At 44.0% G+C, this 14,647-nt stretch overlaps 1 protein-coding gene across 3 annotated transcripts in view; it reads right to left on the bottom strand.

The window, feature by feature from the left end:
* Positions 1-7,645: 7,645 nt before the first annotated feature.
* Positions 7,646-14,647, bottom strand: part of lyn (LYN proto-oncogene, Src family tyrosine kinase) — a 104,617-nt gene continuing 97,615 nt past the window's right edge. For all 3 annotated transcript variants that reach the window (XM_078540492.1, XM_078540491.1, XM_078540490.1), the window contains 3 exons: positions 12,646-12,799; positions 9,500-9,631; positions 7,646-8,743 (listed from right to left, as the gene is read on the bottom strand). In XM_078540492.1, coding sequence (XP_078396618.1) covers positions 8,541-8,743; positions 9,500-9,631; positions 12,646-12,799 — 489 coding nt within the window. In that variant the 3' untranslated portion in view covers positions 7,646-8,540. The remainder of the gene's footprint in view (positions 8,744-9,499; positions 9,632-12,645; positions 12,800-14,647) is intronic.

The following is a 14,647-nucleotide window of genomic DNA, read 5'->3' on the forward strand; positions in this document are numbered from 1 at the left end:
CCTTGTAGATGGTGGACATGTTTTGGGGAGTCAGGTGAGTTACTCACCACAGAATTCCCAGCCTCCTGACCTGCTTTTGTAGCCACCGTTTTTATATGGCTGATCCAGTTCAGTTTCTGATTAATGGTAACCTGCAGGATGATGTTACCATGATGGTAATGCCAAGGGGAAATGTATAGATTTTCTCCTGTTGGAGATGGTCAGTACCTGGTACTTGTGTGTTGCAAATGTTTCTTACCACTTATCAGCCCAAGCCTGAATGTAGCCTAGGTCTTGCTGCATTTGGGCATGGACTGCTTCAGCACCTTAGGAGTTGCAAATGGTACTGAACATTGTGTAATCATCAGCAATCATCCCCACTTCTGACCAGATTCCACCTGTTTCAAGTGGGAGGCTCCTCCACTAGTTGCTTTGCAGAACTGTGTTCTGTGTTGGAAAAGGACGGGGGAGCTTGGGTTTGCTTTTTTTTCCCCCCATGAAAATAAACTCATTACCAAATTTTTGTGTTGCAGTTGTTCAAAATCCCCACTTCATGAGTTTATCATCTCATAGACTCAGACGTTTACAGCACAGAAGGAAGCCATTCAGCCCATCATGTCTGCGCCGGTCAACAAAGATCTGGCTACACTAATCCCATTTTCCAGTGCTTGGTCAATAGCCCTGGAAGCTATGGAAATGCAAGTGAATATCTAAATACTTCTTAAATGTTATGAAAGTTTCTGACTCAACCACCCTTTCAGGCAATGAGTACCAGACTCTCACCACGTTCTTGGTGAAAAACTTTCTCAACTCCCCTCTTAGCCTTCTACGTCTTACCTTAAATCTTTGCCCCCTGGTTATTGACCCCTCTACTAATGGAAAAAGTGCCTTCCTATCCACCCTATCTATGCCCCTCATAATCTTATACACCTCTATCAGGTCCCCTCTCTACCTTCGCTGCTCCAAGGAAAACAACCCCAGCCTATCCAATCTTTCCTCATAGCTCAGACCCTCCAGCCCAGGCAGCATCCTGGTAAATCTCTTCTGCACCCTCTCCAGTGCAATCACATCCTTCCTATAATGTGGTGACCAGAGCTGCACACAGTACTCCAGTTGTGGTCTAACCAGCATTTTATACAGTTCCAGATAACCGCCCTGCTCTTGTATTCTACCCCTCTGCTGATAATGGCAAGTATCCCATATGCCACCTTAACCATCTTATCCACCCGCCCTGCCACCTTCAGGGATCTGTGGATATGCACACCAAGATCCCTCTGATCTTCAGTACTTTCCAGGGTCCTACCATTCATAGTGTAACCCCTTGCTTTGTTAGTCCTCCCCAAGTGCATTACCTCATATTTTTCTGGGTTGAATCCATTTGCCACTGCTCTGCCCACCTGACTAGTCCCTTGACATCCTCCTGGGGCAGAATTTTCTGCCTGGCGGGTGCCACCCACGATCGGGCCTACGTTGCCATTTTACATGGGTGGGCCAATTAAGGCCCGCCCAGCATGAACCGCGGCTCCTGAGGACAGCGGGAGTGGGTGGGCGGCAGCGGGCCTGCAATGACTGCTGGGTCCAATGGCGACCCCGCGGCCTGTTTAAAAAAGCTGCTGCAGCATTTCAAAGGCTGCCAAACATGGATACTGGATGGGCTCCAGGCAGGAGGGTAGGTTGGGGGCGCTGTGCCCCTCGTTTTCGGACGATTGCCTTGAGGTCCTCGTACCCCAGGATGGGAGGAGGAGGCCCCCCCCATCACATGACCAAACGTGCCTGGGAGGAGGATGCAGAGGGCATGAGCTCCCACGATGTGGTGCGGCACACCTGGATCCAGTGACGCAAGCGCTTCAATGACCTCTTGCGCTTGGGAAGGGTGAATACCATGTTGGCATTGGTCACTTAACCCAGCAGGCAGGCTTTCCCCCCTGGCAACCCCCCCAAGTATGAGTGTAGTGACTGCATTGAATCATTGACGACATGTGTCCTTCGCTGGGTGGGCCAGCAGGTATTGCCCATGCCAAGGTCACCCTGAGAGGGTGGTGAAGAGATGGGTTCTGCACCCGCAGCATGTGGTACACTGAGACCTACATTACTGTTTTGGGAGCAATCTGGAGGAGCTGCACCTAGGCCCAGTGCTGGAACTCCAGGACATGTCAAAGTCAGGGTGATGACGTACTGGGAGGGGAGCTTCAAGGTGACGAGGCACCCAACCATCTGCTGCTCTCTGCGCTCCACATGCTTGCACCTCCTTGCTGTGGAAGGTTAAACTATGTGGTGCCAAATGTGATGTAGGCAGCATTTGGACAAGTGCGGGGGGGCAGGGGTGTATTGAGACAGGCCTGTGAGAGTGTTCGGCAGCAGCAGGGTGAGGAGGCACTGGAGGCCTGCAATGTCCCACTCTGGTTGGGGTGGGCCGTCCGCAAAGAGAGTCCAGGTACAAGTTGCACTAATCAATGTTTTTCTCTCCTTTTCAGGAGAAGAATGCACATAATGCCGCTGAGCAGGTGAGGGCTGGCGAAGGGCCGGCTTAGTTGGCGATTCTCAGCCGCTTGGAGAGGCGCCATGCGCCCAGTTCCACTGGTGTCAGTGAGGCTGGGGTGCCAAGGGCAGGTAGTTTGCCCAACATTGAGGTCACCATTGTTCTCCCAATAGCCATGGCAGTGCTGAATGTTCAGTGATTGAAGTTTGCAACATGGCTTGACCATTGCTTATGGAAGGATGAGTGCATAATAATCCGGGGTACATGGATACACATTGACATTGTCTCCACATTAACTGATCTAATGTCCTTGTTCTTCCTTTCAGCATCAGTGGAGCAGGGCCGGGAGGAGGAGCAGCGGGAGCCCCTCTCACACCCGAGGGCACTGAAGTCTCGGACTCACCAGCATCACACCATCTCTGCCAGGCAGGCACCAGCGCAGATACTGGCACCTCGGTGGGAATTAGATCATCGGCTGGTGTCCCGGGGCACAGCGGTGAGGGCACTTCACAGTCGCTGGAGGAGCTGGGGAAGACAGAGAGTGCCCATGGCGCCAGGAATCCGAGGACTGCAGGGGACCAGACACATGCTCAGTCGATGGCTGATGATGTGCCTCAGGAGTCGTCCACGATGAAACAAATGCAGGAAATGCGGACAGGGGGTGTGCGGGAGCATCTGGTGGAGATACATGAGGCTATGCTTGTCTTGGTGTCCGTGGTGGAGGAGTCTACATGGACTATCGCTGAGGCAATGAGCCTCATGGCCGAGCGCCATGCATCTTCCATGGAGAGAGTGGCGACTCTCGTGGAGAGGCTCCACCAGGAGACCAATCAGGTTGCCTGATTGGTTCGGACCAGCAAGTCCTCACATTGGCATTGACCTCAGCTGGTCAGTGCCAGTGTGGGAGATGGTGTGGGCATCAAGTTTCCCAGCTCGGTGTTCATCCATCCATGGTGAGCAGGGAGGTCCGAAGCAACCTCACATTGGCACAGCAGCTGCCTGTCGTCTCTGCGGGCTCCTCTCAGGGCACTCCGGATGAGGGTGGCAGCTCCTCCGTCCCTCTGCCAGTGACTATTGTATCTGATGAGGTTGCAACGACTGGGGATGTGCCAGCTGTGGGACTGGCATCTCCCTTCCAGGCAGGGCCAGGCCAGAGGACGGCCGCCAAGGTCATCGAGGCCAACAGGACAGCAGAGTGAGCAGCTGTCTCAGGTGCCAGTCCCGGCAAGGGGGCAGCATCAAGACGTAGCACCTGAAAGTGTAAACATAAGGCACCTTAGGCACACCACGGGTTTATCATTGGTGCTTTTGTGGTGGCCCGCAATGAGGTCTTTGAGTTGATGTGGTGTTTAATACCTTTGTCATTTCGTTTTCTTAGTTATACCATTAAATTCATACCTGTTCCATGGCTGAGGATGCCTCTTTCCTTCTGCAGGTGGATGGTTGCCAATAATGTTATGAGTGGTTTGTGTAACATTCAGCTTTAGTAACAAAGCCCTTAGCCAATGTTCCTATCCAGGCAGATTTAGCACTTAGGTATTGAGTATGGAGCCTGTAGCCCAAGCTTGCCCTGGAGGTCCATGTGTGGTGTGCTAGCTGAAGGTTCATTGGATTGAAGCCTCCCAGGTGTCCCTGCCTCCCTGGAGTATGCCCAGGTCAGCGTCTACGCCCTCAGCATTTCCCTGTGCGTGCTCATCCTTGGGCTCACTGCTGGACTCATCATGTGCAGCCGTAGCCACTGTGTCTACTACATCTTCGTCCACAGCGTCCCCCCTTTCCAATGCAAGATTGTGGAGAGTGCAGCATGCAACCACTATCAGTGACACATGACCTGGGGGATACTGGAGCGCACCCCCTGAACAGTCCAGGCATCGGAAGCTCTTTCCACCACAGCTCTTAAGGAGGCGTGGCTCCTATTGTACCGCTGCTCAGCTTCTGTTCTTGGATGGCGGAGAGGCGTCATGAGTCACCTTCTGAGGGGATAGCCCTTGTAACCCAGCAACCATCCATCAAGCCGGGCTGGAGCACTGAAGAGTCCTGGCACCTGGGAGTGTCTGAGGATGTAGGTGTCATGGAAGCTGCCTGGGTACCTTGCACACACTTGTAGAATCTGCATCCTGTGATCACACACTATCTCCACGTTAATGGAGTGGAAGCTCTTCCTGTTGACGAAGGCACCGGGCTCACCTGGCACCTTGATGGCCACATGTGTGCAGTCTATAGCACCCTGGACGTGGGGGAAGCCAGCAATGGCCGCGAAGCCTCTGGCTCACTGTGTCTGCCTGGCCTGGTCCCAACGGTAGTGGATGAAGGTTAATGCATGCCTGAACAGAGTGCCTGTAACCTGCTAGACGCAAGTGTGGACAGCTGATTGGGAGACATCGCAAAGATCACCCACTGATCCCTGGAAGGAACTAGAAGCATAGAAGTTGAGGGCAGCTGTGACCTTTAGAGCCATTGGCATTGGGTGTCCACCCACACAGTTAACAGAGATCTCGGGCGCAATCATCTGACAGATATAGTTGACCATGTCCCTTGAGAAATGGAGCTTCCTTTGGCACTGCACCTCAGACATATTGAGGTAGCTGCTTCATTGTCTGTATACCCTGGCAGCAGGATAGTGGTGTCTTCTGCGGCCCCTTCCGCCTTGGACTACCTCTTGCCCCTGCACCCCTTATGCCTGCGCCACTCCTCCCAAAGGTGGTTCCACTGGAGGCTGAATGTGCAGTCCTGGCCTCCTCTCTCTTCTAGCCCTCTCTTTCTCCTCAGGCGGTGCCTCCAGTGAAGAGCTCAACTCCCATTCCCAGGCTAAGGGAAGGCTTCCTGAAACCTGCAGGCCCCAAAACAATTCTTCACTGCAGAGTGCTGACCTGAAGTTTGTGAGTCCAGTCCAAGCAGCCGGTATGCGTTTTGAAGTATTGCAGATCACACAGGCAAGTATCAGTAACTTTCCAAACTAAATATTTGACAGAGCACACTCTTATCCCGCCCGTGGATGAGGTTTATACAAATGCCTCCTACTCACCTGCCCGTTTATACAAATGCCTCCTACTCACCTAAAAAATCGCTGTCAATTGGTGTCTCAAGGGTCTTAAGTGGCCCATTATTTAATGGTGGGTGCACATCAGAGATCATCGCGTGCCCGCCCACCAAAATATCGCAATGGCACACGGTGACGTCGGGACGTCACTGTGCATCATTTTACGTGTTGGTGTGTGGGTTCCGCTTACATTTAAGTCCAAATCATTTATGTACATTACAAACTGCAAGGGCCCCGGCACTGAGCCCTGCAGCACCCCACTGGAAACAGACTTCCAATCACAGAAACAGCTGTCTACCCACATCCCTCTACATTCACCCTCTGCTTCCTGCATCTCAGCCAATTTTGGATCCAACATGCCACTTTGCCTTGGATATCCATGGGCTCTTACTTTCTTGACCAGTCTGCCATGAGGAACCTTATCAAAAGCCTTGCTAAAGTCCATGTAGACCACATCAAATACATTACCCTCATCAACACTCCTGGTTACCTCCTCAAAAAAATTTGATCAAATTTGTCAAACACAACCTTTCCTTAACAAATCCATGCTGATTAATCCATGTCTTTCCAAGTGCAGATATATTCGGTGCCTCAGAATCCTTTCTAGTAACTTCCCTACTACTGGGGTTAGACTGGCCTCTAATTTCCTGGTCTATCCCTTGCTCCCTTCTTTAATAATGGGACAACATTAGCAGTCGTCCAGTCCTCTGGCCAGAGGGTTTGAAAATTACTGCCAGGGCCCCTGATATCTTCCCTTGCCTCCCTCAACAGCCTGGGATACATCTCAGTCCTCCACCCTGATGTCTATACTTGCATCGTCCTTTTCCATTGTGAAGACCAACACAAAGTATTCATTGAGGATCGCACCCACGTCTTCCAGATCCACAAACCGATTACCTCTATGGGCCCTAATTGGTACTACTCTTTCCCTAGTTATTCTCTTGCTCTTTATTTTTTTTAAAAACTCCTTTGGGTTTTCCTTTATCCTATCCACCTTTCTCATACACTCTCTTAGCTTTCCTTTTTGAGTTCCCTTCTGCAGTTTTTATACTCTACAGACTCTGCCATATTGAACCCTTGGTATCTGCCATAAGCTTCTCCTTTTTTTCTTAATCCTAACCTTTATGGCCCTTGACATCTAGGATTCTCCAGACTTGGTCCCCCACTTTGTCTTTATGGGAACATATTTGCCCTGTACTCTATTTCTTCCATGAATGCCTCCCATTGCTCTGACAGAGTTTTATCTGCAAGTAATTGCTCCCAGTCCACCTGGGCCAAATCGTATCTCACCTTAATAAAATTAGCCCTTCCCTAGTTTAGAACTTTTATTCCCGGCCCAATGTTATCCTTTTTTGTAACTATCCCAAATGTAACTGAGTTTATGGTCACTATCTCCAAAATGCTCCCCTACTGATGCACCTTCCTGTTGCCTGGGCTCATTTCTGAATATTAGGTCCAGAACAGCCCCCTCCCTTATTGGGCTTTCTACTGCTATGACTGATGCAGTTGGTAAAGCAGGGCTATTTAAAAATCCCAGAGGGAAACTTCAAACAACTGTCATAACCTGGAATTTTAACTGTTATGTTTGAGCTGCTACTCTAAATTCAAATTCTCACTGTCTCACCAGCCTCTTTCAACTTCACCTTTTAACAATGAAACCCCTTTCATAGTACCAGTTGTATTAGTAATATAACCATATTGCTTGGTAACTGCTAGAACGGTGTCAGTTTTCTTCTTAACCATTCCAAACCTTTGGCAAGCAATGCTATAGATTTTAAATAATTTTACAATCTACATCTATCTTGCAAATTCACTTTAGTATGCTGGCAGTTGTTGCTTTTGCTTATTGTTGAAGTATATGATTCAGCAATTGTTATATTCTCCAAAAAGAGTGCGATTTGAATTTTGTTTGTCACTGGGTCAACTCTTTGGGATTTACCTCTGGAACAACTCATTTGAGCCTCCTTATTCGTCCTCTGTGGAAAAGTGGAAACTTTATAAAATTTTGTTGGTCTGCCTTGGACTTCAGACTTTCTAAATTTGAGTTGCCATTTTTAGATGGCAAAGTTCCTTGGAAAATTGTAGTTTGCCAAGGAATTATATTGTAAATACTAATGTAATAATTGCCTTTATTCTAAATCAACATCCATGTTACAAATTCATAATTTATTGTATATTGCGTCCCACAAAGGGAAAACAGAAAAATCAAAGCAAATTATTGCACATTTTACAAAATAGGGTATACATCCATTAACAGTTCCATTAAAACAGATGATCAATTTTTATTATACAAAATACATGGAATAAAATACCATTTACAATAAAGGAAGAGTGAAATATTTTCTGGTTACACAAAGTTAATCCACTTCTGGAAAATCTGAGTTGAAAAATGCATAAACATAATTAGAGTTCAACTCATTTCAGGCTCATGGAGTTTTATTCCAATGTTTCATTCAAATCTTCAAAAGAAGTGTATTAAATCTGGAGCTGTGGTGCTAGATAGTTTTTTTAATTACTTGTGGGAATGTGTATAAATTGTATACATATTTTGATGTACTGTTATCAATCCCAAAACCCAAATGAAATAATGAATATAAAATATCTTAAAGCAAAGGATATGATGTATTAACATTTAATCCTTTGTACTATAGTCAGTGCAATTTTGTTTATGTATAATGTTAGTACATTGCAGACTTTGCTATTATCTATATATACAATTTTCTGCATTTTGCACATACACACAGTAAAAATCTCATGTAGTAACACTTCATCAAAGCTGTCAAATATCAGTTATTATGACTGTAAAATTTGTGAAAAACCAGCTTTTTCATTCCAGTAAAAAGTGGTACTGAAGTGATGTTTTTAAAGAAATGAAATGTGTTGTTATAAGAATTTAAAAAAAAAACAAGAATCAAGAGTGTAAGAACAACTAGTCTACACACTAATTATGGTATATACAGCTGGTGTCAATCAAATGGAAGACTCTCTTTCACACAATTTAACAGCTTGTACTAGTTATGGATTTATTTCCTTTAAATTTCTCTATGGCTGCTGTTGGTATTGGCCTTCTGTTGCTGTATAAAAGTCCTCAAGCAGCTCTTTAAGATATTCAAAGGTTGGCCGTTCTTCAGCTTTATTTTTCCAACAATCTTTCATGACATCATACAGCTCTTGTGGGCATTCTTCAGGACGTGGCATGCGATAACCACGCCCAATAGCATTTACAACTTCTGTGTTAGACATCCCTAAATAGAGAGAGAAAATGTTTTCTTGGATAATCTCAGTTTTTAAAAAAATTTCAATTAAAATAATTAAATCACCACTATCCTCTGACATGTTCCTAGCGATCATTGCTCCACCAAATAAAAAAACAAACAGCATTTGTGTCAGAAATCAATGTAGCATCTCACTCAGGGTAACTGTTGTGATGAATGATTAAATGTCACTCTTATCTAGTGCAACTGTTCTGATGAGGTTGGGGCATATTATTGGGATGAAGGAGAGGAAACTTTATTAAAATGAGAATTAAAATAAATTAAAATGAGAACTTTGTCACAGGTGCCCCCCCTGATATACTGCTAATCCTCAAGTTTGATTCCCCAGCCTCTGTCGAGTTATCTAGGGTATTACAATTAACCTCAGTAGCAAGGATGAAATGCAGAAGAGAATCAGAGTCTGATTGCTATTGACAGATCCCTGTTGGAAGTGTGCATTTATGAATATTAGACAAAAATAGGATAAGAAGTTGCTATGATATCCTCCACTGCTGAATAGGCAGACTCTGTTCTTGACTTTTACATGGCCACTTGGACAATGCACCAGAGTCCTGTCACATTGCAGCAAGAGTTGAAAGGAAAGCAGAAAATGGAAGGTGAAGGATCTTTTGAAGAAAATATTTAGAGCCAAGTCTAATATCACCGTTGAGGCAGTCATGTGGAGCAAATAATGCCTGCTGTAATATGCCACAGTGGTCAGCAACTGTATGGTGTGGGTGTTCTTACCTGGATACGGAATTTTTCCAAATGTGACTATTTCATACAAGAGTATCCCAAAGGACCAAACGTCTGACTTAATTGTGAAAGATCCATAGCTTATAGCTTCAGGTGCTGTCCATTTAATTGGAAATTTAGCTCCTGAAACAAAATATATTTCTTAAATAATCTTTTAAACTTCAGTTTGCCTTTTAGAACTCAACTTCCTTCTAAGTGAGAAATAGTTAAAAATGGAAGTATGACATTGTACAAGGATAATAAATATTAAGCAGCTATGCATAAATATGATGACATTGCAGCACATCTTCCCTCCCCATATATAGCTCAGGAAAAGAAACCAAGAAACAGATTGACAAACAAGAAAAACAAAAAAATCTGTAGAATAGTCAAAGGATGATGTTGGAATCAAGCAGGGCCTGTGAAAGTTAAATAGAAATTAAAATTTTCTACTGATATGTTGTCACGACTTTATCATCCTACCATAACTTTGTAACCAATTCTTTCTAGGCTCCATGGTTTTCCTTTATGGCAAGGAGGTCCTGGATCATGGTCATTATTGCTATAAGAGCCAACCTCTTGAACAGAAGATAAATTTCCCTACCTTTGATAAATAGAATGGCACATGTTGAAGAAAATTAAGTGAAAGTTATTCTATATATGAACTGCTCTGTACAGAGTCAATGTTTGAGCTAGTGATACTGTCCAAGAGAAGTTGATGTTAAATTTTCCAATATGTTATGAATGCTTTCACCAGCATTGAAAACCTAGAGGCAGTCCAAAATATGACTCGATGCTTTAGTAACAGGGCAGCTTTAATTATCCCATCCGGAACATCATCTCAGCTCTAGTATTTCAGACTAGTTAAAAACCAAAGATAAAATCTTATTAGATCATAGGTCCAATGATCACAAACGGAGTTAGTGCATTTCCAACCTTCCAACCTCACATTCTAAGCTATTAGGCACAGTCATATGCTCATGTCCATCATGTTTTCCACTAAAATTAAGAGATTTTGTTCCACATTTATTATATTTCATTTAACTAGCAGAGATACATAAATATCATGCTTAATTTTTCAAAAGGCAAGTTAGAATTCTTGTTGGAGTACTAAAACAAAGTTTTGTAAGTTCATTGAGAATCAATCTATACAGGCATCTTCTATAGCTCTGAATGGTTTCTCCAACAAAACAAGTCATGATCATCATGCATCACAATGTGCTGATATGGACTGCTACCAGTACTTCACTAGATACTTAACCACTCCAGGGTTCATGGGATGACTCCAAGACAAAGATTTTTCTTGGGCAGGATTTTCTGGTCTGCCCACTGCCGGGATTGTCCAGTCCTGCCAAAAGTCCATTGGCTTTGGCTGGGTGGCCGCATTGCCTGAGGCGAGTCCCGCCACAGCAGGGCCAGACAATCCTGGCCCTTATACCATGTCTACTAAGCTAAAACTCGATTTGTAACAGTTTTGTCACCAACTAAAATCAGCTGACATCACCACAAAATGTTGCTTGTTTAATAAAGGTTCTTATATGAAAGCAAAATATTACAGAAGCTGAAAATCTGAAATAAGAACAGAAAATGTTGGATAAACTCAGCAGGTCTGGCAGCATCTGCAGAGAGAGAAACAGAGTTAACGTTTTGAGTTCGTATGACTCTTCAGAGCTAAAGATAAGTAGAAATGAGCTGAATTTTATACTGTTTAAGAGCGGTGGAGCAAAATAGAAGGTCAGGGATAGGTGGGATCACAGGAGAGATTGACAAACATGTTAAGGACAAGGATAAAAAGGGGTGTTAATGGTAGTGTTAAAGACTAAAGAAGGTGCTGATAGAGGCATAATAGTAAGATAGCAGAATGTGCTAACGGCAGAACAAGGGTCAGCGTTCTGTGAAAGCCAAATAAAGAAACAAGTGCCAGATGGCCCTGTGGGTTGGGGAAAATAGATTTTAAAAAGGATAAATAGAAAAAAAAAATTAAAATTAAAAAAAAAATTTTTTTAAATTGGATCAAAAAAAGGGTGAAGAGGGAGGAGAGAGTTCATGATCTGAAGTTGTTGAACTCATGTTAAGTCCAGAAGGCTGTAAAGTGCCTAATCGGAAGGTGAGGTGCTGTTCCTCCAGTTTGTATTGGGCTTCATGGGAACATTGCAGCAGGCCAAGGACAGACATGTGGGCATGAGAGCAAGATGGTGTGTTGAACTGGTAAGCGACAGGAAGGTCTGGGTCATGCTTGCAGGCTGAGCAAAGATGTTCTGCAAAGCAGTCACCCAGTCTGCATTTAGTCCCCCCAATGTAAAGGGGACTGCATTGGGAGCAGTGAATACAGTAGCCAAATTGAAGAAGGTGCGAATGAAGCGCTGCTTCACCTGAGGGAATGCCAATATCAGGACCACCTTTAGTCTTTAAAAATGCCATTAACACTCCTTTTGTCTTGTGTCCATGACATCTTTGTCAATATCCTGAGCTCCCACGTATCCCTGACCCTCTGTTTTGCTCCACCTGCTCTAACCCCTCAAACAGTATAAATTCATCACTTTTCTATTCCCTTTAGCTCTGAAGAGTCATATGGACTTGAAATGTTAACTCTGTTTCTCTCTTCACAGATGCTGCCAGACCTGCTGAGTTTTTCCAGAAGTTGCTGTTTTTATTATCTTGTATTATATAACAATTTCTACCAGTGATTTTCTGGATCTTGTGATTAATGATGCACAGTGAACATTTAGGAATCTGACAGGAATCAGTTGGAAAGAGTCTGGAAGCAATGATTACAAGAAATTTATAGCAGCTCGGAGATTGTACATAAACTGAACGATAAATCCCCTCGTGGCTTTTAAGATCCACTGAGCCAGGAAAGTGTAAAGGAGGCTTTAGCCTCATTAAACCCTGGACTAGTAGTATACACATTGTAATTTTGACAGAAATGGCAAAAACAGATGAAGAGGAGAACGTTAAGGAAGGTCACCTCAAATTCCTGAAGGACCAAAAGGTCAGCTATCTCCCAGTTTTGTATTATAACCAAGGAAATAAAACATCTTTCTTAAATTATGCTTCATTTATCAATAACCACCTTAATTTAAAGTTCATAGCTGTTTGTGGAATTAAACATTTGTAAAATTCTCATCAAGTTTTCAGCTCAGGCTGTTGAAATGTACCTTCTTTGGCTGTGTACTCATTATCTTCAATTATCCGAGCAAGGCCAAAATCAGCGATTTTACACATCAGATTTTCTGATACCAAAACATTAGCTGCTCTAAGATCTCGATGGATGTAATTTTTTCTTTCAATAAATGCCATTCCCTCTGCAATCTACAATAGAATACAATACATTTTAGGAGTTAGATTGTTGCATGTTGCAGCATCAAATATTACAAATATCTAATAAAACTTTGCATTATATATGTAGTTTCTGGAAATTGAATAAAATTTAATTCCCAGTGCAAATCTCATAGGAAGAACTGGTGTGCAATAATGTTAATAAGACTGAATGAGAGATTTTAGGCACTGAAAGCCCTTGAAAACAGCCCAGCTAGTTATGTCAGAATCATGTATGCCAATGTCCTCCAATGCTGACCCTACAGAAGTTTGTGGCACCATAGAAAAGATACCAAATTTTAGGGGACAGTTAAGTACTCCTGCCAATGTAGGTGCATTGCTGGTACCCACCTGTCCCATGCACCTTGCAAATCCAGCACCTGCTTACAATGGAGGATAGGTCTGCCCGGGTGTAACTGTAATGCCCCAACCCATACGGCTGACTGTGTGTTTTCTATCTTGCTGTTCCAGTGTTCAACTCTATTCCAGGTCTCAGCCGAGTCAGGGAAGTGGGGACTCCTGGTGTGGAAATTTGGAACAACCACCTAGGTGATGCAGGGTCAAAACCTGCTTTCATACACAGATCACTTTCAGTTTCCCTCCTGAAAGTCTACATTTGTCAGAGTAAATATGCTACACCCTGCATTTTTTTATTCCCATATGTTGAACAGATCTGTACTGAATTTAATTTTCTATATTTCTGCCCACTTAAATTTTGTCTAGGTCTTTCTGTAGTTCTCTGGGCATTTCATCAGACTGAACTTTCCCTTTAATTCAGTATCATCTGTGACTATAGTCAGCTAGCATTGCATTTCTGATTCCAGGCCTTATGTACGTTAAGCATAGTAAGAACCCCGGTCATGATTCCTGAGAAATTACATTCAGTACATTTTACTAACTTAGAATTACTCTCATTATTAGACTCCAACTTTGGCCCCTCTTTTACCAGATTTTACCCAAGCTTGTTTTCATGTTAACACTTTATTGATGATTTTCTGCAAACTCTACTGCATTCTATCATATGCCCTTCAAATGTCAAGAATATCAATCAGCCATGATGTTCTCCCCTTCTGAAACAGTATTAATTGCCATTTACTATATTACTTTCATATAGGTTCTCCTGAAGTTTGTTCCTACTAAGCAAATACATTATTTTGCCAGTTATTATTGGATTCATATATACCCATGTTTGTTGCATTGCCTTTTTTGAGCAGGTGCAACAATGGCTTGTTTCAAACTCTGGTGGGGCATGTTCATTACAGCAGTCCTGTTCAGATAACCAGTTTTACTTTACAGCATTCTAGCCTCAACTTTATGCTCAACGATTTCAGATCATAACTACTGTTCCCATTGTTTCAGACAGCAGTTGCTGGTATTAATTCTGCTCTTGCTATTTACAGTTCCCCTAGGCCAATCCTTTGTTTCTTCACTTGTCCCAATATCACCCTCTTTTGCCTTGCACCATCACCTCTTTAGTCACTTAATCACTACCCTATTCCTGTTCCGATGAAAGGTTCAGTCCGAAATGTTGGACATGATTCTTAGGCCCAACTGGGACTAGGAGCCAATGGGGGCCAAATGGACAATTAGTGGCTACTTAAAAGGCCTCAATTAGGGCAAGGAGGGGTGGGCCACCCTAGGCTTCGCCTGCTCCGCGTAAAATGGCGGACAGGTTGGGTAGCAGGAACTCCATTCCAGGAATTTTACAGACCCCCCCGTCCCCCCACCTACAAACCCACTGGTGGGGGAACATAAATTTTGCCATGTAACTCTTTCCCAGCAATCTTTTCCACATCCGCAATGTCAACTCGTTATCACTGCAGTTGATAGTGGTTGAAAGCT

The sequence above is a fragment of the Cetorhinus maximus genome, chromosome 4 (assembly GCF_964194155.1).
Source record: "Cetorhinus maximus chromosome 4, sCetMax3.hap1.1, whole genome shotgun sequence".
NCBI lineage: Eukaryota > Metazoa > Chordata > Chondrichthyes > Lamniformes > Cetorhinidae > Cetorhinus > Cetorhinus maximus.